Genomic DNA, 24,738 nt, shown 5'->3' with positions numbered 1-24,738 from the left:
GCAGGGGAAGAAAACCTCAAGGTCTTCAGGAAAACGAGGTCAAGCTGGGTTCAGATCCCTAGTCCCCCAGCTCTCAGGCTGGAGCAGACAGGCAACAGGGGAGGGCAGTGGTGGGCTCCATCTAACATCTGCTGCTGTCTCTTACTGTGCTCAAAGGTCATTTTGGAGGTGGCAGGATTTTCCACTTGACCTGTTAAGATCCTGGGGGAGAGAGAGAGGAGGAGCACAGGAAGGTAGGCGGGGCCTCCAAAGCGGTCTTTTGGACATTCCAGTCCTGCAGGATCTGTCCTGCCAGGGGAAGAATCAGGTGCTGCTAAGGCTCCTACCTCCCACCCGATCCCAGCCCTCAGAGCCTGAGGAGACACTACCCTTCAAGGGGTATTCTCCCAAGGGGGTCATCATGGCCAACAAGAAGGGGTGCTGGAAGTGGGCTGTTGTCGGCGGTGTCAGTGCGGCCGTGGTATTCGCCATCGCAATGGTCCTGGGCTTCTCGCTGCAGAGGCACACCACCTTGCCAGGTAGGAGCACCCAGCCATGCCATCTGCTTGGCTTCCTCCATCCCTCACTCTTTGCCCCCATAAAGTTCTGTCCCCATCGACAGACCCGATGGCCTCCGCTCTCCTCCCTGTTGTTCAGTTGCTAAGTCGTGTCCAACTCTTTGTGACCCCCGGACTGTAGCACGCCAGGCTTTCCTGTCCTTCACCATCACCATGTCCATTGAGTCGGTGATGCCATCCAACCGTCTCATCCTCTGTTGCCCCCTTCTCTTCCTGCCCTCAACCTTTCCCAGCACCAGGGTCTTTTCTAGTGAGTCGGCTCTTCTCATCAAGTGACCAAAATATTGGAGTTTCAGCTTTATCATCAGTCCTTCCAATGAGTATTCAAGGTTGGCTTCCTTCAGGATTGACTTATCCTCCATCCACAGCTCTACTTGCCCCTCCCATCACCAAGCCCACCAATATTTGATCTCCAACAAACAGTCTCATTAACTTTGTTTCCCTTTCTCTTTACCAGGCTTCAGCTATCCTTCCATGCTCCTGGATGAACACTTCTTATTGGAGGGTCATGCAGGCATCACACTCAGCTGACTAAGCTGAACTTCCCTCACCCCGCTGCACCCTCTCCTGATGAAGGGTCCTCCATCCACATGGGGACCTGGGAGCAGCCTCCTCTCCTTCTGCCTCATGCCTGTATCTTCAGTCCTGTGCCTCGAGGCTTCTTCCTTCCCATCCTCTATCTCCATTCCCTGCTCACCTTAACCTCTCAGCTGCCCCTCTCCTGCTGGACCCCTGCCTCAGCCTGCCCCTTCCCACACAGTCTCTGCCGCCAGCCTGCTCTTGCCAATCCATGGTCGCCCTGCCACTAAGGAGCACTTTCTAAACACAATCTTGTTTGTTATCTCCAGCATATACCCCATATTTTTTTACGGAACCCAGGGAATACCTGACCACCTTACCTGCCTCCTGAGAAATCTGTGTGCAGGTCAAGTAGCAACAGTTAGAACTGGACATGGCAAAACAGACTGGTTTGAAATTGGGAAAGGATTATGTCAAGTCTGTATATTGTCACTGCGCTTATTTAACTTATATGCAGAGTACATCTTGTGAAACGCTGGACTGGAAGAAACACAAGCTGGAATCAAGATTGCCGGGAGAAATATCAATAAACTCAGACACACAGACAACACCACCCTTATGGCAAAAAGTGAAGAAGAACTAAGGAGCCTCTTGATGAAAGTGAAAAAGGAAAGTGAAAAAGTTGGCTTAAAACTCAACGTTCAGAAAACTAAGATCATGGCATCTGGTCCCATCACTTCATTGAAAATATATGGGGAAACAATGGAAACAGTGAGGGACTTTATTTCTTTGGGCTCCAAAATCACTGTAGATGGTGACTGTAGCCATAAAATTAAAAAACGCTTGCTCCTTGGAAGAAAAGTGATGACCAACCTAGACCTCATATTAAAAAGCAGGGACATTACTTTGTCAACAAAGGTCCATCTAGTCAATACTATGGTTTTTCCAGTGGTCATGTATGGGTGTGAGAGTTGGACTATAAAGAAAGCTGAGTGCCGAAGAATTGATGCTTTTGAACTGTGATGTTGGAGAAGATTCTTAAGAGTCCCTTGGACTGCAAGGAGATCAAACCAGTCAATCCTAAAGCTCCAATACTTTGGCCACCTGATGTGAAGAGCTGACTCATTTGAAAAGAACCTGATGCTGGGAAAGATTGAAGGCAGGAGGAGAAGGGGATACGACAGAGGATGAGATGGTTGGATGGCATCACCGACTTGACGGACATGAGTTTGAGCAAGTTCCAGGAGTTGGTGATGGACAGGGAAGCCTGGCGAGCTGCAGTCTATGGAGTCTCAAAGAGTCAGACACAGCTGAGTGACTGACTGAACTGAGGGTCACTTACAACTGGATCACAGCCCTCTTCTCCAATCTGTCGTATCCCATTTCCCTGTATCTGTACCAAAGCAATGGCCATTCTTTTATGCAACCACACATTTCCTATGACCATACCTTTGCTTATACTTTCCTCTCTGTCTGGAATAACCTAGACCCTTCTTTTGGTTAAGTTTACACACCCATCCTTCTAGGTCTCCCTTAAATTTTCTCTTATCAATGAACTTTCCAATGTCCCCAGGCTGGTCCAGAGCATCCTTGTGCTCAGGACCCCACACGTTTCTCTCTCACAACACTGTGATGACTCTGGGGTCCACTATCTTTCTGCTAGATGGCAGGCTGGACATGGCCCTGGGGCCCAGAGAGGGTTAGTAGGATGTACAGACAAGAGTCTTGGCCTTGGGCAAGAACTGATGCTAACAGCCTCCTTGGCCTTGATTCCAGGCTGTGAACAGAATGGGACCTGCCGCTCTGACGCAGACATGCTGGACTACCTGCTAAGCTTGGGTCAGATCAACCAAAGGGACGGTCTGCTGGTCACCTGGTACCACCGTGCCAACAGTCAGGAGCAGATGAAGGCTGCCCTCAGCAGTAAGTCCAGTTGCCAGGATGGGGCAGGCTGGGGCAGAGGTGGAGAAGATGGAGGGAGGGTGGAGGCGAGGCTCACAGCATTACCTGTGCGGTAGCATTGGGATGGGTATGGATGCATTCTTGCCATCATCCACTTGAGAAAGTGAGGGCTCACTGGTTATGTGATTGGCTCAGGTTGTAGGGAGATGTCTGGGGCCAAGGTCACATCCTCCTCTTCCTCCAAGGCTTTGCCAGGAGACAACTTTCCTGCTAAGGAGGCCTTTGCTCTCAAATCTGAGGAGCCAGAAGCTGTGTTTGAGTTCTAGCACTACCAAAATGAGTGTAAAAGCCTGAGCAAATTGTCTTAATATAACTCCTGAGCCTCCGATCGACAATGATGATGGCAACCAGTCAGCCACACTCCCTGAGAGGACACACACACTCAGCTATGTTGGGGCTTCTGGTACCACAAGCAGCCAGTTTTGTGGGTGCCATCCCACAGAAGAAAAATGGGGGCTCAGAAAAGTTAACTGACTTAACCGAACTTCACACTAAGGCCACACTGGTTGAAAGTGGCTAAGCCAACATTGTGGGTTTCCATGGTGGTTCAGTGGTAAAGAATCCACCTGCCAATGCAAGAGACACAGGTTTGATCCCTTGGTTGGGAAGATCCCTTGGACAAGGAAATGGCAAGCCACTCCAGTATTCTTGCCTGGGAAATCCCATAGAGAAGAGCCTGGTGGGTTACAGCCCATGGAGTAGCAAGAGTCAGATACGACTTAGCAGCTAAACAATAACAGCAACAAGCCAGCATCAGAATCCCCATACTCTGAATCACTGCATTATGCCTGGCCCAGTTCAACAGGGGAGACCACTTTTTCAGCACTGTGGGAAAGCTCGTTAAATCATGTTCATGAATGTGCTTGTTAATTCTAAAGCAGTGACTATTTGAGATGAAGGGTCCCCAGTTTGAGCATGCTTCAGAAGAGAGTTTCAGATACAGTGGCTCTGGGGTGGGGCCTGAGAATTTGCATTGCTAGTAAGTTTCCAGGTGGCGCTGATGTTGCTGACCCCGAGATCACACCTTGAGAACCACTGCTCTACCCAAACCCCTCAGTTTTAGAAAAGCGAGATCCTAAGTGGGAGAGGGTCTTGTCCACGGTTACACAGTAGGTCTGAAGCAGAATAAGACCCAGGCTCAAGGCCTCTGACTCTTACCTCCTTCAGAGTCACTAGGGCCTGGGAGTAAGTGACTGGGAAAGGTTTGCTGAATGAATGAATGAGTCCTTAGAAAGACTTCCTGGAGGAGGCAGGCTTGGTGATCAGCAGAGGGGAGAGCATCACAGGCTGGGTGGAGCCAGTTTGCTGCTGCTTCAGAATTGGGAGGCTAATGGTCAGACTTCACTGATAAGAAGAAGAGAGAATTCCCTGACAAGAGTGAGGACTCTTATCTGGGAGATAAGGCCTGAGGGAAGGCAAAGAGTCTCTGCCAGCCCCAGGCTCATCTCAGGTAAGTCCTAGGGCAGCAGATAAGGATCAGGCTTCACCAAGTTGTGATCTTGGCCAAGAAGAAAGCTAAGGGCCCCAACCGAGCAGTGCCCAACAGCATGGAGCATGCAGAGGTACCTGTCAGTATAGCCACAGGGGTGGGAAGGACCCGAGGCCCACTTTCCCCCCTGCGGGTCCTGCTAGATCCCCAGGGTAGGTCTCTAGGAGGAGGGTGGCTCCACAGCTGGGGTAGGGATCCTGAGGGGAAGCAATGGTAGGCCAGAGTTAGGCTGGTTAAGTCATACCAGACGTCTATGTGGATGGAAGGGGCCAGAGCAAAGGCTTGGGAGGCAGACAGAAGTGGGCTCAAATTCTACGTTTTACCTTTTACCAAAGGAGTGGTTTGGGACAAGTGACTTCACCCATCTGCTGCTCAGTTTTTCCCTCTGCCAAATGTGGACTGGTAGGATGAAACCAGGGCACTTTTGGTCATGAAAGAGGTCATTATTAGTAATTATGCTGAAACAACAGGAATACACCAGATTATCCCAAGCAAATGGGGACGCGTGATCACCCTAGTTGAGTGAGTTACTTGTCAAGTAAAAAAGATGCCCAACTTGAGAGCTGCAAGTGTTCCAGTCCTATTTTGGTCACCACAACTGTTAACTAAAAAGATGCACAATTTAAGAGCTATGAGTTAAGTTTTGTCTGGAGCAAAATCAGGACTGCAGCCTGGGAGGCATCACCTCATATAGCTCTGAGAGACTGTTCCAAAGAGGTAGTAAGGGAAGGTCAACACAAAAGACTTTGGTGAAGGGGGAGTTCAGTGCAACAAAATGCTTACTTTACAAGAGGTTTTCTCCTAGTCATGAGGATCTGATGTCATCATGAAGGGATTTAGTGCTTTTATAGATGTGAGGAGATGAAAGGAAAAATACCCACCTATCTAAACACCTGTCAAACCAGGTTCCCCGGAGCACAGAGCAGCTCACTCCACCCTGAACTCCCTCAGCAGGTGTTGAAGGGTCACCAGCTGCAGCAGCACAGATTCAGTCTCCACAGCAGCAGAGGGCAAATGCCCTAGTTGTTCAGTCAGCATCAATGCTCTTGACAAGTGTCAATTTAGAGTTGATAGTGCCCCCTTGTGGTCATAAACCAGCTACACTTGGTGGTGGCTTCCTCACGAAGTCCTGTCCAGCTCTTGCGACTGCATGGACTGTAGCCTGCAAGGCTCCTCTCCTCTGTCCATGGAATTCTCTAGGCAAGAATACTGGAGTGGGTTGCCATTTCCTTCTCTAGGGGATCTTCCCAACCCAGGGATCGAGCCCAGATCTCCTGCATTGCAGGCAGATTCTTTACTGACTGAGGAAACTTGGGAAGGCATTTCATGACCATTTTGTCCCGTATTGCTAGGAAGGCTCATTCCCAGTTCTGAAGGTTTTTGTTGATAAGCCACTCAATGCGCTATTACTGGACTAGGTCCTAATAGTCAAAGATCTCTGGACACCTGTCTTCTAGTTATGTTCCAAAAAATTAAGATTCCCTCTCGTTGCATCTTCCCATATCTAGAGTTACACTATTATAATCATTGATCACATATCAAGCGACACATTTGATCAACTGCTTTAAGTTTAGTCAACATTATTTTCATTGGAGGCTCAGTCATACACTTGGTAATACAAGAAGCAATAATCTTGTAAAACAGGCAAAATACAAATAATACAACTAACAATATTAGCAGAATTATAAATAAATATTTCAACCATGAGCCTCCTGCACCAAACAAGTTTCCCCCCACCAACCAGTTTTTTAAAAGATCATCAAGAACTGGGAATGGATCACTTAGGAAAGAAATCTGATTTTTCACGTGGTTCATCAAATGGGTTACATTAAAGGATTCATCAGGTATGAAAACACAGCATTCAGTTTGAATTACTGCACAGGTACCTCCCTGAGATGCTGCAATGATGTCAACAGCCAAAGGTTTTGTAGTACCACCTTTCTCATCATTGAGACCTCAGAGTTCAACAGGTTAATAGCCTGGTAACTATCATTTGAAGTTTGTTGAGTGAAAGTTGTGAAGGCTTCAGTATGGTCAATTACACCCTCCAATCCCACTAAAGTCACGAAAAATAGCTGCTAAATGATCATACCATTAGAATTCAGATGTCTTGACTCATTGAACTTGCATCAATGTTAGATTGGCTTGAGTTACCTCTAATTTGTTATGTATATGACCTTGAGTTCATGGTAATCCCAGGCTACACCTTCCTATCCATTCCAGATGCCAAGGCCATTAATTAGAACCACAAATCCACCAAGTTCCTTATCAGTCACTCTTTCTATGGGTAATAGTAGGCATAATTCATAAGGCACCCAGCCTAGTTTCATAATATTACTAGGTTGATTATTCCTAGAGGAGCTTTTAAACTTAAGTGACCATAGCTTGGTGTTAACCATATAGATCCATCCCATAATTGTGCAAGTTTTCCTTTTAGTAGACAAGAGGTTACAATTTTTGATTGAGACTTAGTTTGCCATTCTAATTGGAGTTTGAGTGACCTTAAGAGAAAATTTAAATCTATGGCCAGGGTCAGAGCAGGTAATATTAATTGGCCAGGTGAGAGGATCCCATCTAGTAATATCATGAATAGATAGAACAGGACTAGGGTATCCAATCAGAGCCCTGGAGGGGAAAAATCCACCAAGGTAATCCAGAAGTATTCAGTTCAGTTCAGTTCAGTTCAGTCGCTCAGTCGTGTCCGACTCTCCGCGACCCCATGAATCACTGCACGCCAGGCCTCCCTGTCCATCACCAACTCCCGGAGTACACTCAAACTCATGTCCACAGAGTCGGTGATGCCATCCAGCCATCTCATTCTCCGTCGTCCCCTTCTCCTCCCGCCCCCAACCTTTCCCAGCATCAGAGTCTTTTCCAGTGAGTCAACTCGTCTCATGAGGTGGCCAAAGTATTGGAGTTTCAGCTTTAGCATCAGTCCCTCCAATGAACATCCAGGATTGATCTCCTTTAGAATGGACTGGTTGGATCTCCTTGCAGTATAAGGGACTCTCAAGAGTCTTCTCCAACACCACAGTTCAAAAGCATCGATTCTTCGGCGATCAGCTTTCTTCACAGTCCAACTCTCACATCCATACATGACCACGGGAAAAACCATTGCCTTGACTAGACGGACCTTGGTCGGCAAAGTAATGTCTCTGCTTTTTAATATACTATCAAGGTTGGTCATAACTTTCCTTCCAAGGAGCAAGCGTCTTTTAATTTCATGGCTGCAATCAGCATCTGCAGTATTACACACAGGTAATTGGCCACACACCCAGTTGGATTGAGTTTTAAACTAGCATAAAATCACATCCATGACAGAAAACATTTGATTTATAGGCAAAGGTCCAAGAAGTCAAGAAAACATTATAACTGATCGTATGAATCAGGTCCAGCATTTTGGGCAAGCTGTCTCCTTCTAGGGTCATTTTCTTTTCATCCTAGCATACTGCAGCCTCCTCTGCTAAAAAAAAAAGTCCTTCCATCCAGGTAGGAGACAGTTCCTTAAATTTTCTGATCTTGGTTGCAGGTCATGAGGCATCTGATCTTCATTCAAAGATAGATTACTGAGATAAGCTTCAGAAACGAATTTAGAGTGTCCTTTAAAAATTCAGTTAAATTTTATATTAATACCGCATAATAGCAAAGAACTGCCAGGAAATGAGTCTTAGTAGATACAGACCTCCATAAACAAATTGGGATTTAACAATCATTGAAACATCTTTTTCTCCCTAAATTTACCCTTGTTTTTACCAAATATAACCTAATTAAGACTAGTTAGTTTGTGAAATAGGTGTTCAGTTCAGTCGCTGAGTGTCTGACTCTTTGCGACCCCATGAACTGAAGCATGCCAGGCCTCCCTGTCCATCACCAACTCCCGGAGTCCACCCAAACCCATGTCCATCGAGTCGATGAGCCCATCCAATCATCTCATCCTCTGTCATCCCCTTCTCCTCCTGCCCTCAATCTTTCCCAGCATCAGGGTCTTTTCAAATGAGTCAGCTCTTCGCGTCAGGTGGCCAAGTACTGGAGTTTCATCTTCAGCATCAGTCCTTCCAATGAACACCCAGAATTGATCTTTAGGATGGACTGGTTGGATCTCCTTGCACCAAGGGACTCTCAAGAGTCTTCTTCAACACCACAGCTCAAAAATATCAATTCTTCTGGGCTTAGCTTTCTTTATAGTCCAACTCTCACATCCATACATGACTACAGGAAAAACCATAGCCTTGACTAGACGGACCTTTGTTGGCAAAGTAATGCCTCTGCTTTTTAATATGCTATCTAGGTTGGTCATAACTTTCCTTCCAAAGAGTAAGCATCTTTTAATTTCCTGGCTGCAATTACTGTCTGCAGTGATTATGGAGCCCAGAAAAATAAAGTCAGCCACTGTTTCCACTGTTTCCCCATCTATCTGCCATGAAGTGATGGGACCGGATGCCATGATCTTAGTTTTCTGAATGTTGAGTTTTAAGCCAACTTTTTCACTCTCCTCTTTCACTTTCATCAAGAGGCTCTTTAGTTCTTCTTCACTTTCTGCCATAAGGGTGGTGTCATCTGCATATCTGAGTTTATTGATATTTCTCCCGGCAATCTTGATTCCAGCTTGTGCTTCCTCCAGCCCAGTGTTCCTCATGATGTACTCTGCATATAAGTTAAATAAGCAGGGTGACAATATACCGCCTTGAAGTACTCCTTTCCCAATTTGGAACCAGTCTGTTGTTCCATGTTCAGTTCTAGCTGTTGCTTCCTGACCTGCATACAGGTTTCTCAAGAGGCAGGTCAGGTGGTCTGGTATTCCCATCTCTTGAAAAATTTTCCACAGTTTATTGTGATCTACACAGTCAAAGGCTTTGACATAGTCAATAAAGCAGAAATAGATGTTTTTCTGAAACTCTCTTGCTTTTTTGATGATCCAGCGGATGTTGGAAATTTGATGTCTGGTTCCTCTGCCTTTTTTAAAACCAGCTTGAACGTCTGGAAGTTCACAGTTCACGTATCGCTGAAGCCTGGCTTGGGGAATTTTAAGCATTACTTTACCAGCATGTGAGATGAGTGCAATTGTGCGGTAGTTTGAGCGTTCTCTGGCATTGCCTTTCTTTGGGATTGGAATGAAAACTGACCTTTTCCAGTCCTCTGGCCACTGCTGAGTTTTCCAAATTTGCTGGCATATTGGCTGCAGCACTTTCACAGCATCATCTTTCAGGGTTTGAAATAGCTCAACTGGAATTCCACCACCTCCATTAGCTTTGTTCATAGTGATGCTTCCTAAGGCCCACTTGACTTCACATTCCAGGATGTCTGGCTCTAGGTGAGTGATCACACCACCATGATTATCTGGGTCATAAAGATCTTTTTTGTACAGTTTAGTTTAGTTTAGTATATCTCTTAGAATTTCAAGTTACCCCAATCTAGAGAGTATTTTAGACAGACATTCCTAAAGCATAATTATTCTTAATAGAGTTTATCTAAAAGTTCACCTTATTTACATTTTTTAGAAGTTTTTTCACTTGAGGAATTTTCCTTGCTGACAAAATTGTAACAGATATAATAATATGTAACTTACATTAAACCTAGACACAATGAAAATACTCTGCTTGATGTTAATGTTAGTGACTCTTGGACATGTATATATTTGTTAGATTAACAAACAAACATTAATGCCAGGTATTTAATACTTGATATGCCAGCAAATTTGGAAAACTCAACAGTGGCCATAGGACTAGAAAAGGTCAGTTTTCATTTCAGCCGCAAAGAAAGGCAATGCCAAAGAATGTTCAAATTACCACACAGTGGCACTCATCTCACATGCTAGCAAAGTAATGCTCAAAAGTCTCCAAGCCAGACTTCAACAATACGTGAACCATGAACTTCCAGATGTTCAAGTTGGATTTAAAAAAGGCAGAGGAACCAGAGATCAAATTGCCAACATCCACTGGATCATTGGAAAAAGCAAGAGACTTTCAGAAAAATATCTACTTCTGCTTTATTGACTACACCAAAGTCTTTGACTGTGTGGATCACAATAAACTGTGGAAAATTCTTCAAGAGATGGGAATACCAGACCATCTGATCTGCCTCCTGAGAAATCTGCATGCAGGTCAAGAAGCAACAGTTAGAACTGGACATGGAACAACAGACTGGTTCCAAATAGGGAAAGGAGTACATCAAGGTTGTATATTGTCACCCTGCTTATTTAACTTATATGCAGAGTACATCATGAGAAACACTGGGCTGGATGAAGCACAAGCTAGAATCAAGATTGCCAGAAGAAATATCAATAACCTCAGATATGCAGATGACAGCACCCTTATGGCAGAAAGTGAAGAAAAACTAAGGAGCCTCTTGATGAAAGTGAAAGAGGAGAGTGAAAAAGTTGGCTTAAAACTCAACATTCAGAAAACTAAGATCATGGCATCTGGTCCCTCCCATCACTTCATGGAAAACAGATGGGGAAACAATGGAAACAATGGATGACTATTTTTTGGGCTCCAAAATCACTGCAGGTGGTGACTGCAGCCATGAAATTAAAAGACACTTGCTCCTTGGAAGAAAAGCTATGACTAACCTAGACAACATATTGAAAACCAGAGACATTACTTTGTCAACAAAGGTCCATCTAGTCAAAGCTATGGTTTTTCCAGTAGTCATGTTTGGATGTGAGAGTTGTACTATAAAGAAAGCTGAGTGCCAAAGAATTTATGCTTTTGAACTGTGGTGTTGGAGAAGACTCTTGAGAGTCCCTTGGACTACAAGGAGATCTAACTAGTCAATCCTAAAGGAAATCAGTCCTGAATATTCACTGGAAGGACTGATGTTGATGCTGAAGCTCCAATACTTTGGCCACCTGATGCAAAGAACTGACTCACTAGAAAAGACCCTGATGCTGGGAAAGATTGAAGGCAGGAGGAGAAGGGGATGACAGAGGATGAGATGGTTGGATGGCATCACTGACTCAATGGACATGAGTTTGAATATGCTCCAGGAGTTAGTGATGGACAGGGAAGCCTAGCAAGCTGCAGTCCCTGGGGTCTAAAAGACTGAGTGACTAAACTGGTTTAATATTGAGTATTTTCCAGTTCACATGAACTTGAAATTCTTTTAGTTTGATTTATCTCTTATTTAGAATTGTTTGATTTGTAAGCACTTACTTTTTTTTAACTTATGACAAATCTAGACAGTGTATTGAAAAGCAGAGACATTACTCTGCTGTTAAAGGTACTTATAGTCAAGGCTGTGGTCTTCTCAGTGGTCACATACGCTTGTGAGAGCTGGACCATGAAGAACGCAGAGTGACAAAGAATTGATGCCTTCAGACTGTGGCTCGGGAAAAGACTCCTGAGAGTCCCTTGGACAGCAAGGAGATCAAACCAGTCAATCTTAAGGGAAATCAACCCTGAATACTAATTGAACCATGGGGTCACAAAGACTCAGACATGACTGAGGGACTGAACAGCAAAAATGGTTTTTCCAGTAGTCCTGTATGGATGTCAGAGTTGGATGATAAAGAAGGTCGAGAGCCAAAGAATTGATGCTTTTGAACTGTGGTACTGGAGAAGACTCTTGAGAGTCCCTTGGACTGCAAGGAGATCCAACCAGTCTATCCTAAAGGAGATCAATCCTGAATATTCATTGGAAGGACTGATGCTGAAGCTGAAGCTCCAAAACTTTGGCCACCTGATGTGAAGAGCCAACTCATTAGAAAAGACCCTGAAGCTAGGAAAGATTGGAGGCAGGAGGAGAAGGGAATGACAGAGGACAGGATGGTTGGATGGCATCACTGACTCAATGCACATGCGTTTGAGCAAGATTCGGGAGATGGTGAAGGACAGGGAAGCCTGGTGTGCTGCAGTCCATGAGGCTGCAAAGAGTCAGACACTAATGAGCAACTGAACAATAACAGATAAGTTATCTAGAGAACTCTGGTCTCAAGGCATAGGAGGAGTTATTTCCTTAGGGCAAGAATTGTTAAAGAGCTTTATTTTTTTAAGCTTTGTCTGGAATATTGTGACCACACTGTCAAAAATTGTCTTTATTTTTCTATGATCATAGTTTTATAGCCAGAATTTAGACCTGATAGTGCTCAAATTGGCCCTGATAACAAGGGCAGATTGGTTCTTCTGGGGAAGTGGGGAGTCTTAGTTTGCTTAGCCCCAATCTGTTGATTATAGGGGAAAAGTCCTGAACATAAGGGAACTTCAGTCCATTTCCCTATCCTGTGTCAATAAAGATCTGATATTTTTAGGTCATTATTCTTGTCATTGGATCATAGCTGTAGGTTGACCAGTCATTTGAAATTTTTTTCCAAGGGGTTCCCAGGTGGAGTGTGGAACCTTAGAGAAAGCACTTCCCATATAAGCTCAAGCAGTTTGTACCAGATATCTGCATGCTCAAACTAAACCAGAACCTCATCAGTGAGGAGTCACACTCCAAATAAAATAATAAGGCAAAAGGATGCCCAGAAATCAAAAGCCAAGTGGTAAGGGAGCCCCCAAAAGATGGCAAGTGATTGCCCAAAATTCAAAGTCAAATGGCATAAACGCCAAACGTCCCGCTAGACCTGTGATCTGGCAGAGTCAATGCTAGCAGCCTTCTTTAGTTCTGATATAGTTTCAAGCAATTTCTTGTTGGTTTCCTGCAAAGAAGTTACTCTATATTTTCCTTTCTTATACACTTCTAGATACCAAGCAAAGTAGTATGGCCGACTTTTTCTAATCGTGGGCACAAAAATACCAATTTTGGAATATCAAAAGAGCCCCAATTTGGCCATTTTAGGTTGAGAACTCTTTTAGTATAATTTCCCCAGTTATCTAGGTCCTTGCAAATACCAGCTCCGTACGTATTGTACATGAATCTGGCTGGAATGCTAGTCAGAGGTTGGCTTTCTGACACCCCTGTTTCTGTGTTTGAGATTCTGTTTCCCACTTTAAGCTGAATCTGTCAGGGATAAAAATCACTAGTGAAATTGTGCGGTGGGCCTGTGTGCTGCTTGTGAGCTGAACTCCAGGAGTCACCTCAGAGTTGTTTTAGCCCCTTATGTGCCTTAGATTCTGCCTCCAGCACTCTAAGATGGCTGCTCAGGCCGCTGAATGGCCAGTTCTTATGTGCGACCCCCAGACGAGCAAGTATTTTAATCAATAGGTGAGTTTCCCTATGGGACCACTGTACCGTACGAGGACTAAGCCTTCATCACTCCCATAAATCTCTCAGTTACCTGAGAAAACCATAGCTGGCCAGTAGAAGCCTTGTCCCTTTTCTTCAGAGCAAAGCTCTCATATATTCTCACTTTTACCCCGACAAAGCCTATAAAGGTAGTCAAATTGAGGAAAAGTGCCAGATCAGTCTCTTATCTAACCACTCAGCCAAGACCACCCAGTTCCCTACAATGGAACAACCTCGGCATCTTTCAGCTGAGCCTTGGGTATTCCTCAATTTTTTTTCAATCGATGCCCTCTGCACCAGGACATTTTCAATGGATGGGTATTCTCTGGCATCTTTCAGCCAGTCTCCCATCCAGTATCTTTCTACTGTGGAAATTTCTTAGTATTTTCAACCAAGCCCAAGTCAGTGTCTAGATCATGAGTGGGTATACCCCAGATGTTTCACCTGGGACCTCTCCAGTATCTTTCCAACTGGAAGTGGGCAGGTAACCTGCTCCACAACCAAATAAAACGCAGAATCTCAACCAATACAGGAGATTCGAAAACCAGGAGAGGCTTACTCAAATTCATCTGCACTCCCCGAGGAGGCAGATGGGCTCATAGGGCCACCGCTGGTACCAAGGCTCCGGTTTCTCGTGGAGTTCAGGTAAGAAGGGACATCCACTGTGGGTCCTTAGTTGGTCATCATAATTGTCTACTAAAAAAGATCCACTACTTGAGAGTTTCAAGTTTTATTTGGGGCAAGATGATGACTGCAGCCCAGAAAGCAGCACCTCAGATAACTCTGAGAGACTGCTCCAAAGAGGTAGTGGGGGAAGGTCAACATCTAAGATTTTGTTGAAGGCGGAGCTCAATGCTATCAAGTCCTTACTTTACAAGAGGATTTCTCCTAGTCACAAGGATCTGATGTCATCCACAGACTGTAACCCACCAGGCTCCTCTGTCCAGGGGATTCTCCAGGCAAGAGTACTGGAGTGGGTTGCCATTCCCTTCTCTAGGGAATCTTCCTGATCCAGGGATCAAACCCCGGTCTCCTGCATTGCAGGCAGATTCTTTACCATCTGAGCCGCCAGGGAAGCATGTCAAATTCCCCTATATGCAAGGATTAGGAACATAAAACCTGTTCCTAAAAATATTTCCCTGATAGCTCAGTTGGTAAAGAATCTGCCTGCAATGCGGGAGACCTGGGTTCAATCCCTGGGTTGGAAATATCCCCTGGAGAAGGAAAAGACTACCCTCTCCAGTATTCTGGCCTGGAGAATTCCATGGACTGTTTAGTCCATGGGGTCACAAACAGTCGGACATGACTGGGCAACTTTCACTTCACTTCAAAGACTTGTCCCACCAGATTCCTTGCAGCACAGAGTGCCTCACTCCACATGAACTCCTTCAGGGGGTGTTGAAGGTCAACAGCTGAGCAACACACTAGCAGTCTTGGGTTCAGGGTCTGCACGCTCAGCCATGGCACCCCTCTGCCGGATGTGATGTGTAGACCTCCTGGTATGTGGGGGAGGTGAGGGAGGGCCTGGGAACTTCCTGTGGGCTCCCTGTGGAGGGCAGCACTCTTCACCTGACTGCACCCCTGAGGACCAGGGCTCCTACTGTGGGAGCAGGCACCTGCTCCTTTCCTCATCTCCTCTTCCCTCATAGCCACCCCCACCCCTCCACCCCAAGTTGGCTCCCAGATTCAGGATCTAGAAGGCACCGAACAGGTGTGAATGGCCATACAGGAGGAAGCTGGATCCAGATGCTGATCACAAGGAGGCAGGTTAGGCCCATCCATCTTTAGTCCACCTCACTGAGCGTTTGCTGGGCCCCTGCTCTGCACCCAGCTTGAGAGGAGGTGTCGAAATGAGTGAGACACGGTCCTGAGTTCAGGGGCTACCAGCATCTCAAGGGAGGCAGCTGGTGGAGGTCAAGCCAGGCAGCAGCTTCAGAAAGTGACCAGGACTGCGTCCTGGGTTCCAGCCCTGGCTCCCTCCCAGTGTACTGCCACTTTCCCCAGACCGGACCCGGCCCGTTTTAGATGGGGAAGGAGACCCCTTAGCATCCATTCTCTTTAGCTACCCTCTTATCTGCCCAGCGGCCTGACTTCTCTGGGCCTTGCTGGGCCCCAAACCCCTCCGCATCCCTCTCTCAGCATTTCTGGGTAACCAAGTTAAGACAAGAAAACCATAGAAATAAAAGTTACCTTCATATAGCCCTTCACAGTTTACAACCTGTTTTTTTTTTTTTTAATACAACATATTTTATGTCCCTGCACATTTTATGTAGTTAAAGCCCAGAGAGATTCACCCCCTTCTTGGCAGTGAGGACACCAGGGAGTCCGGAGTGCTGGGTCAGAGATATAACATGAGGATGAACTGGGCCAGTGCAAAGTGCCTGAGACAGGGCTGGGGACAGCCTGGCACTCAGCTTCCTCTCCCTTCTGGAAATCCAGACACCTAGGCTTTAGAGAAATTTGCAAAAATTCTCTGCAACTTTGTGCACGCTCTTTTACTGTTCTGGACCTGGGCTCGTTGAACTTAACTTTTTTCTCTTTTGGCTGCACTGTGAGGCCTGGGCAATCTTAGTTCCTTGACCAGGAACCAAACCTATGCCATCAGCAATGGGAAGACAGAGTCCTAGCCACTGGACCACCAGGGAAGTCCCTGATCTCAGCTTTTTCTATCATTCATTTATCCAATCTTTTACTATCCAACAAACATTTCTGAAGCTCCTTTTTGAGGCCTGGTACCGTCTTGGCACCGGAAATCCAAGTGATGGGCACCATAGACCTGAAGCCTGCTCCCAGCCCTCAGGCTCAGGAAGGATGGTGCTATATGAGTAGCTCATGGGGCCTGAGCGCTCAAAGGATACGCTGCCAGCCTGACTTTGACTGAGTGTGTGGCTTGGGGATGGCCTCCTTGATATTTTAAGCCAACACCCGCACATGAGCTGGAGGTGGCCTAGTAAAACTGGCGGGAAGAGTGTTGCCATGGCAACAGCCAGGTGTAGGAACCCAGAGATGGGAGACAAGATAGTTGAGCTTCGAGGCTCAAAGTGTGGTCTGTGGATCGGCAGTCTGGGCATCACTGGGGAGCTTGGTAGGTGCCCCAGCCCAGATCTACTGAGCAGAACTTGCATCTGAACAGTTCCTGGGTGGCTTGTGTGCACACTGATATTGGAGAAACAGGAGTGGCTGGAAGCTAGACAATGAGGGAAAGGGGGACTCGAGGTGAGACGGCAAAGTTTGTCAGGCCTGGTCCTACAGGCCCTCACAGACTATGTGCGGGCATGTGGATTGGATTCTCAGGGCTAAGGGCAGGGCTGTTTTGAATTTTTAACAGAAGTGACAGGATCAGGTATATGGAACCGTAACTTTAGCAGCTATATGCTAAATGGACTTGGAGGGGAGCAGGGCTGCAAGTACAAAACAGAAGAGACCCCTCTGATGCCAACTATCTGTGATGGATCAGGCTCTCATAGTGACCCCACCCACCCTCCACTCCACTCCTTGATCAGAGAGCCTGGCCTGCTCTTCCCAGTCTGCTTCTCATTCAAAGTCCTGACTCCTTTCTGGCCTGAACTCTCCCAGCAGGCATCACACACCCACTGGAGGTGTTAACTGCGTACATTTAAAAGACAAAAATAACAATTCTCAGTGCTATATGGGGGCCAGGAGATGGACCAACTTATGTACTTCTGGCAGGAATATGAGTTAGATGAATTTTGCTAACAGTACTTTGATAATGTGGGCTCTAAAAATGACCCTGCAGACTTCCCTGGTGATACAGTGATTAAGAATCTACCTGCCAATGCAGGGGACATGGGTTCCATCCCCGGTTCAGGAGTAAGCTGATGTGCCACACTGAGCCTGCGTGCTGGAGCAGCTGAAGCCCATGCATCTAGAACCTGTGCTCTACAAGAGAGGCACTGCAGTGAGAAGTAGCAATGACGAGTAGCCCCTGCTTTCCGCAACTAGAGAAAGCCCGCTCCCAGCAATGAAGATCCAGCGCAACCAAAAATAATTAATTCTTTTAAAAAAAGACCCAGCATGGCCCTGACTCAGATTCCTCAAGTCATGGTAAAAAATAACCAGAAAGTCAGAATAAAATATATATCATTATCTGTTAGTAACAAAAATTCAGAGACTACTGAGTCTTCCTAAAAATTTAGTCTCAGGAATGGCAGAGGAGTGGCTAACCGACACAGGGTGACAGGTCTCAATCAGGGCTTTTGTAGCTTTTTTTCTTTTTTCATGAAAAGATCGTGAAAATGTGTCAAAATTGAAAGAAAAAGATTAAAACTATAAATGCTGAGTGGTCTCAACTGTGGAAAAACATCGATAAAAATGGAAGAAAATACATCAAAAAGTGAACTATGATGGAAATGTGGGTGAATATTTCCCTTCCTGCTTTTCTGTATTTTCCAAATGTTCTATAATAAGTGTGTAATACTTGGATGATGAGAAAAATTGCTTTAAAGTGTTTCTCTGTCCAATTGGACAGGTAACGTCATGGTCCTGGAGGCAGACATCACAATAGAAGGGCTCGGCACAGTCAACGAGACAGGAGTCCCCATCATGGCGCACCCCCCGGCCATCTACAGCGACAACACCCTAGAGCAGTGGCTGGAGGCTGTGCTGGCCTCTTCCCAGAAGGGTAAGGACTTCTCTCAGCCCCTCGTCAGCTGCCCACCCCTCTGGTCCTCAGGCCACATGTGCAGGGGTCCCTCTACTAGGAGACAAGTCCACTGACTATCAGGAGTTGCTCTTTGCCTTCGCTTTCCAGACCACTCTAGAGGCCTGGGCTCAGGGAAGATGGGTGAAACGAGGGATGTAAAAGTGCAGGGTAAGCTGCAAAGGGCCAACATGAGCATTCAGTCTCTGAATCCATGGAACTGGATACAACATGCTCAAAGCCAACTCTACCTTCCCCTCCCGTGTCTCTTTGCCAGTTACCAAAAGAATCCAGGCATCGCCCTAATGTCTCTCCCTCATCCCCTGCATCTACTCAGCTGCTGCATCTGCCAATTCTAACCCTGACCCTACCCCTGATCCAGTCCCATTCGCATCATCTTTCTCTTGGATCTCCTTCCTCACTGGCTTCCTGCCTCCAAACTCTACCAAGCCCCTACCCAGGTGAGCTTTCCAAAATGCTAACTGTCATGTCACTCCCCTGCTTTAATCCTCCATGTTACCTATGTTGTCAACATAATATGATCCCCTTGGCCTGGCTTCTAAATTCTTCTCTAATTCTTCAGCCTGAGTTTGTGCTATTCAGGCTTGTGTGGCTTTGGACCCTCTCAGTCTGCCTGTCCAAGAGTCACAGTCCCTTTTCATCAGATTCTTGACAATACCTGCACCAGCCCCAAGTCCCAAGCCCTTAGCCATCATTTGCTTCCTCCCCTTGGGGATGAGGGATGGAAGATCACTCCTACATGGGCAAGTCCTTTCTCTCCAGGAGAGTTCCGCCTGTTTGAAGCCTTCTTCACACCCACCCAGAGTTCTGTCCCTGCCTTCTCTCCCACCCCTGACACACACAGCACACCTGCTCTCCCTGTCCCAGGAAGTCATGTCTTCTGTTTCCTTCTTCCTTGAGCACAAGGGACCAATTTCCCAAGCCCTTGGCCCTCTCCCCACAGGCATCAAACTAGACTTCAAGAGCATCAAGGCTGTGGGCCCCTCCCTGGACCTCCTTCGGCAGCTGACAGAGCAGGGAAAAGTTCGAAGGCCTGTGTGGATCAATGCCGACATCCAGAGGGGTCCCAATGTGGGCATCTCAATAGAGATCAATGCCACACAGTGAGTGTTTGCCTCTCTGCTCCAGCTGTGTCCAGTCTGTTTCCTTCAGCATCTGGTACAGCAGGTGCTCAGGGGACCTTTGCTGAGTTTGCCTCCAGCCACACCAGGTCATCTGACCTCTGAGCCTTCACACATCCTGTTCCCTCTGCTTTGAATGCCTTTCCACCATTTCCTGGTGAACCAGCCATTACCTGCCCCAGACACTTCCCTGACGTCCAAGGCTGCGGAGGACCCTCCCTCACGCTTTCTCCTAACAGTCCTGATTTCACAAGGCTATCACTGTTGGATTACGGGTCTGTCCCCTTACTATAATGTTTATTCCTGAATGGCAAACAGTGACCAGGGCAACCCTTGGCCTGCTAGAAAACTCTAAAGCCCTAACTCCTTCCCCAGCCTCCCCCTCCCACCCCCAGCCGCCCCCCAGGTCCCAGCACTGCCAACAACAGCACTTACATAGCACCAGCTGCACGGTGCGCTCAAGTTTACAGAGGGCCGCATGAAAGGAGAGAATACATCTGAGTTCATCTTCCCATAGAAATGCCAGGTCAGGAGCACTTTTTCTTACCATTTTGCAGATAAGAAAGCAGACAAAAATTGAGGCTCAGTCTGTTGAATGTTTATTATCTGTCACACGCATTGTTGTAAGTAGTCTAGAAGGCAATGTCAAGCCACTCCTGTACTCTTGCCTAGAAAATCCCATGGATGGAGGAGCCTGGTAGGCTGCAGTCCATGGGGTCGCTACAAGTCAGATGACTGAGCAACTTCACTTTCACATTGGAGAAGGAAATGGCAACCCACTCCAGTGTTCTTGCCTCGAGAATCCCAGGGACGGGGGAGCCTGGTGGGCTGCTGTCTATGGGGTCGCACAGAGTTGGACACGACTGAAGCAACTTAGCAGCAGCAGTTATAGAGTACCATTTAACTCTTACAATGAGAATGAGGTAGGTACTACCTACCTCACTTTATTATTTTCATTTTAGTAATATAGCATATCCTACTGAGGTTAAGTGACCTGCCTAAGTCTTAATTGGCAGAGCAAACATACAAAGCCAGGTCTTTCTGACTCTAACCTCCAGCTTTTTACTGTCCATCTCCATTCATCCATCCACCCATCCATCCATCAAACCATCTTTCCAACCAGTCAGCTAACAATCCATCTAACCAATATTTATCAAGTCTCAAACTGAGGCACATTTGGTAAGCAGCAATTTGAAACTGTAGTCAGTGGCCCAAGATAAAAAAAATGGATGATCTTCTTGGAGTGAATGTTACTCAACCTGGGGAAGGGGAGACGGTAACATTATTTGTCTATTAACATTTGTAAAAGTTCAAAATCTGAATGAAATTTTTAAATAATATCTGAAAGTTCAGAGACTCACACAGCTGACAGAGCCCAGATCCCACACCCAGGGCTTTGAATTGCATCTCCACATCCACATGAGGATGTTTGAGAAGCCCTGTCCTGCCTAAAAGGATGACATTTTTAAGAATCAAAGAGGTTGGGTGAACTGCCCAAGGTCATAAAGTCAGGACTCAAATCCAGGCCTCCCCAATTCCAAAGTCCAAGCCCTAACGTGGGACTTTGAGCAACTCATAACCTACCTTGTTCTTCAGGACTGTGCTCTAGATGCAATAGACCCTGCCTCTTCAGAGCACTCTGATGGGAACCCAGGAGATGAGGAAGGGGCTCTAAAAGACCAGCATCTCTGATTCTTTGCAGGTTCCTGGCCTTGGTCCAGGAGAAGTATCCTGAGGCAACCCTGTCTCCAGGCTGGACCACCTTCTACCTGCCCCTTTTCCCAAATGTGACGTACACTCAGGCCATGGTGGAGAAGATGCAGGAGCTGGTGGGAGCACTGCCCCAGAAGGTGACCTTCCCCGTGCTGGCTGTCATGGCGAGGGCCGCCTGGCCCCACTTCAGCTGGCTGCTGGCCCAATCTGACAGGTGAGAACTCCCAGGCCCCCACCACGGCCCCCACTCCCTCCAAACCCATTCCCAGTCCTGATGCCCCAACAAGATCCCAGATGCTGATGGTTAGAAGGGTTTTCATGATCATCTGGCCCAGCCTCTGCTGGTGCTCACATCCTCTCCAATATCCCTGCTTTCTGCTTGTGCCCCTCTGGGACAAGCAGGCCACTATCACCTGAGGCAGCCTCTCCATTGGAAAGTGTTGCTTTATTATTATTATTTTCTGTTTATTTAGTTTGGACCACACTGCACAGCATGCACGATCTTAGTTCCCCAACCAGGGATAAAAAGGTATTCCTTGGGCGAATTCATGTCAATGTATGGCAAAACCAACCAATATAATATTGTAAAATAAAAAAAATAAATTAAAAAAAAAAAAGGTATTCCTTGCAATGGAAGCACAGTCTTACCCACTGGACCACCAGGGAAGTTCCAATAAGAGTTTATATTGAGACTCAATTTGCTCCCACAGCCTCCTCCCCTGGGAACCACCTGTTACCTGAAGGGGCACAAACTGCACCCAGAGACTCTGCCCCTAATAGCTCTGTGGGATTGAGGAAGCCCACCCTCCCCCCCGCTCTGCACTGTCCCCAGCTGCCCAGCACCACCTTCCTCAGACTTTCCCCACTGGAGGCCAGCCCTTACCCCTTCATCAGTTCAGTTCAGTTCAGTCGCTCAGTCGTGTCCGACTCTCCGCGACCCCATGAATCACAGCACGCCAGGCCTCCCTGTCCATCACCAACTCCCGGAGTACCTGACCTCTAATCCAGCCCCACCACTCCCAGCCCCATGGCCATCTCTTCTGTCTTTGTCTCTTTCCTAAGAGAGGACCCACAAATAGACACTTCAAGTGAAGAGGCAAGCCAGTCCATCTGTCCTCCTTCTCAGCCTCTGCTCTCAGTTACCCAAGGCCTCTGTGGCTTCTTCTGCCCCCAGGAAGGGGGTAGAACCCCCACCCCCCAGCTCAGGTTCACTTCTGAGCGTGGGAGTGGAGCTGAGTGCTGCTGGGCACAGACAGGCCCTAAGCTGGCTCTCTTGACCCCAGGTACACCCTCACAATGTGGCAGTCTGCCTCGGACCCAGTGTCAGTGGACGACCTCCTCTACGTCCGGGACAACACCGCCACCCACCAAGTCTACTATGACATCTTTGAGCCTTTCCTGTCCCAGTTCAAGCAGCTTGCCAGTAGGGAGGGGTCTGGGGAGGGTGGGAGAAGGTGTATGTGTACACATGCTCAGTTGTGTCTGACTCTTTGCGATCCCATGGACTGTAGTCCACCAGGCTCTTCTGGCCAGGGGATTTTCCACAAGGATACTGGAGTGGGTTGCCATTTCATCCTCCAAGAGAAAGAAAAGGTGGTGGAGTGGATTCTGCCCACAAAAGCACTGAGCTAGGTGGGGCTGAGCTAGGTGGGGCGGAGCATTGGCAAGGGAAAATCCTACATGAGATAAGAGGAAAGAATCATTTGAAGCATACATACATTGTATGCCAGGCCCTGGGATGGAATGCTAAGCTCCATAGATCCGTGAAGCAGGGGTTCCATTTTGCAGATAGAGAAACTGAGGTTCAGAACAGTTCTATAATTTATACAAAGTTCTTCAGCTTAAACATGGCACAGCTCCCACTGGAACAGCAAATTCCAAACCCCAGATGCTTCCCCTTGCAGTACAGTTCCTCTGAGGGTTGCTCTAGCATTTCAGAGAATGGCTCCTCCACTGTACCTGCTAAACAATGATGCATTTTCCTTTGTCCAAAGCCCCTGTTCCCTTGACTCCAAACCTAGGAGAGCCTGCAACCAGGCCATCTCAAGGGGACCCATCAGACCCAACATTCCTGCTCTGGGAGCCATCTAGGTGAGGGAGAGGAATACCAGCTTTGGGGCCCAACTGACTTGGCTCCATCAGGCTCCAATCCCAGCAACCCTGCCCACTGGCTGTAGGACCTTGGGCAAGTCACTCATCATCTACAAAACAGGGAACTCCAACTCCCTGGAAGTTTGCTGTGAGGCTTAGAGAGGACTCATGGTATACAAAAGGCCTCCGTGACTGGTGGTCTCTTCATCTTGGCAATCTGACCCACAGTGAATACCTCACGGAGGCAAAGCTACTACACTGGGGGCAGCCTGATCCCTGCTCTCCAGCACCCTGGGGATGAAGGTCTGAGCGTGGAGTGGCTGGTTCCTGACATCCAGGGCAATGGAAGCAGAGCAACAGTGCGGCTCCCAGGTAAGGTCTGCCTGCAGCCCCTGTGCTCCTAGCTCAACTGCGAGGGTGACCTCGGGGAAGCTGCCTCAGGGCTCTGTTACCACAGCAACGTGGCTGCAAGGTGGGGGAGCAGTGTTGTCAAAAGTGCGGGGCTCCTGGCCTTTGGACCAGCACTTGTGAGGCTTCAGCCACATGGTGCTGCAAGAGAGGCGGGCACAGGCCTCAGAGCTGAGCTAGCAGTTCATTGGGCCACTCTGATGAGCCCCAGGCACATTCACAAAGCAGCCGTTCCACCTGGAACCCAGATCCAATCAACAGACCCCATCACCTCCTGCTGTCCCTTTAACTTCAGCAAGGGCCTCTGACACTCCATGATAACCCTAACCCCAGACACCGTTGCCTCTACTACCTCTTCCAGACCAAGAAGGCATGATCCTGCTGGACGTGGGCCTCCAGAAGCCTGCAGCTGGGGACCCCGTGCCCATCGTCCGCACCCCAGATGGTCATGCCCTGACGCTGGAGTCCTGCCTGCAGCAACTGGCCAAACACCACGGACGCTGGGGGGTCCATGTGTACATAGCAGACCCCACTGTCCTGCGGCCATCACTGGCCACTCTGGCCAGCCTCTCTGCCCTTGGCCACCTGTCTAGGCCCGTGTGGGTCGGGGCCACAGTCTCCCATGGGAGTTTCACTGTCCCTGGCTACGTGACTGGCAGGGAGTTGCTTACAGCTGTGGCCGAGGTGTTCCCCCATGTGACAGTGGCACCAAGCTGGCCCGAGGAAGTGCTGGGCAGTGGCTACAGGGAACAGCTGCTCACAGATATGCTGGAACTGTGCCAGGGCCTCTGGCAACCCGTGTCCTTCCAGCTGCAGGCTGGGCCTCTGGGCCAGAGCCCCGCTGGAGTCGTGGCCCGGCTGCTGGCAGCTTCTCCCCGGGCCACGGTCACGGTGGAACACAGCCCTGCCCAGGGCCACTACGCATCTGTGCGGGCAGCACTGCTGGCAGCCAGGGCCGTGGAGAAGACCCGAGTCTACTACAGGCTACCCCAGAGCTACCGCCAAGACTTGCAGGCGGATGTTGGCACACACTGA

General features: G+C 47.7%; 1 protein-coding gene across 1 annotated transcript; it reads left to right on the top strand.

Moving 5' to 3' along the window:
• The first annotated feature begins 400 nt into the window (after nucleotides 1-400).
• Nucleotides 401-24,738, top strand: LOC129541436 (protein FAM151A-like). Its single transcript, XM_055403327.2, has 8 exons — nucleotides 401-518; nucleotides 2,853-2,999; nucleotides 18,179-18,331; nucleotides 19,314-19,473; nucleotides 21,194-21,418; nucleotides 22,488-22,627; nucleotides 23,524-23,667; nucleotides 24,065-24,738. Exons 1-8 carry the CDS (start codon nucleotides 401-403, stop codon nucleotides 24,736-24,738), a joined length of 1,761 nt encoding a protein of 586 aa, XP_055259302.2.

Source organism: Moschus berezovskii, chromosome 4, assembly GCF_049115385.1.
Source record: "Moschus berezovskii isolate FMDL1 chromosome 4, NW_MosBer_1.0, whole genome shotgun sequence".
In the NCBI taxonomy this organism is placed as follows: domain Eukaryota; kingdom Metazoa; phylum Chordata; class Mammalia; order Artiodactyla; family Moschidae; genus Moschus; species Moschus berezovskii.
This window is presented reverse-complemented; position numbering and strand designations above follow the sequence as displayed.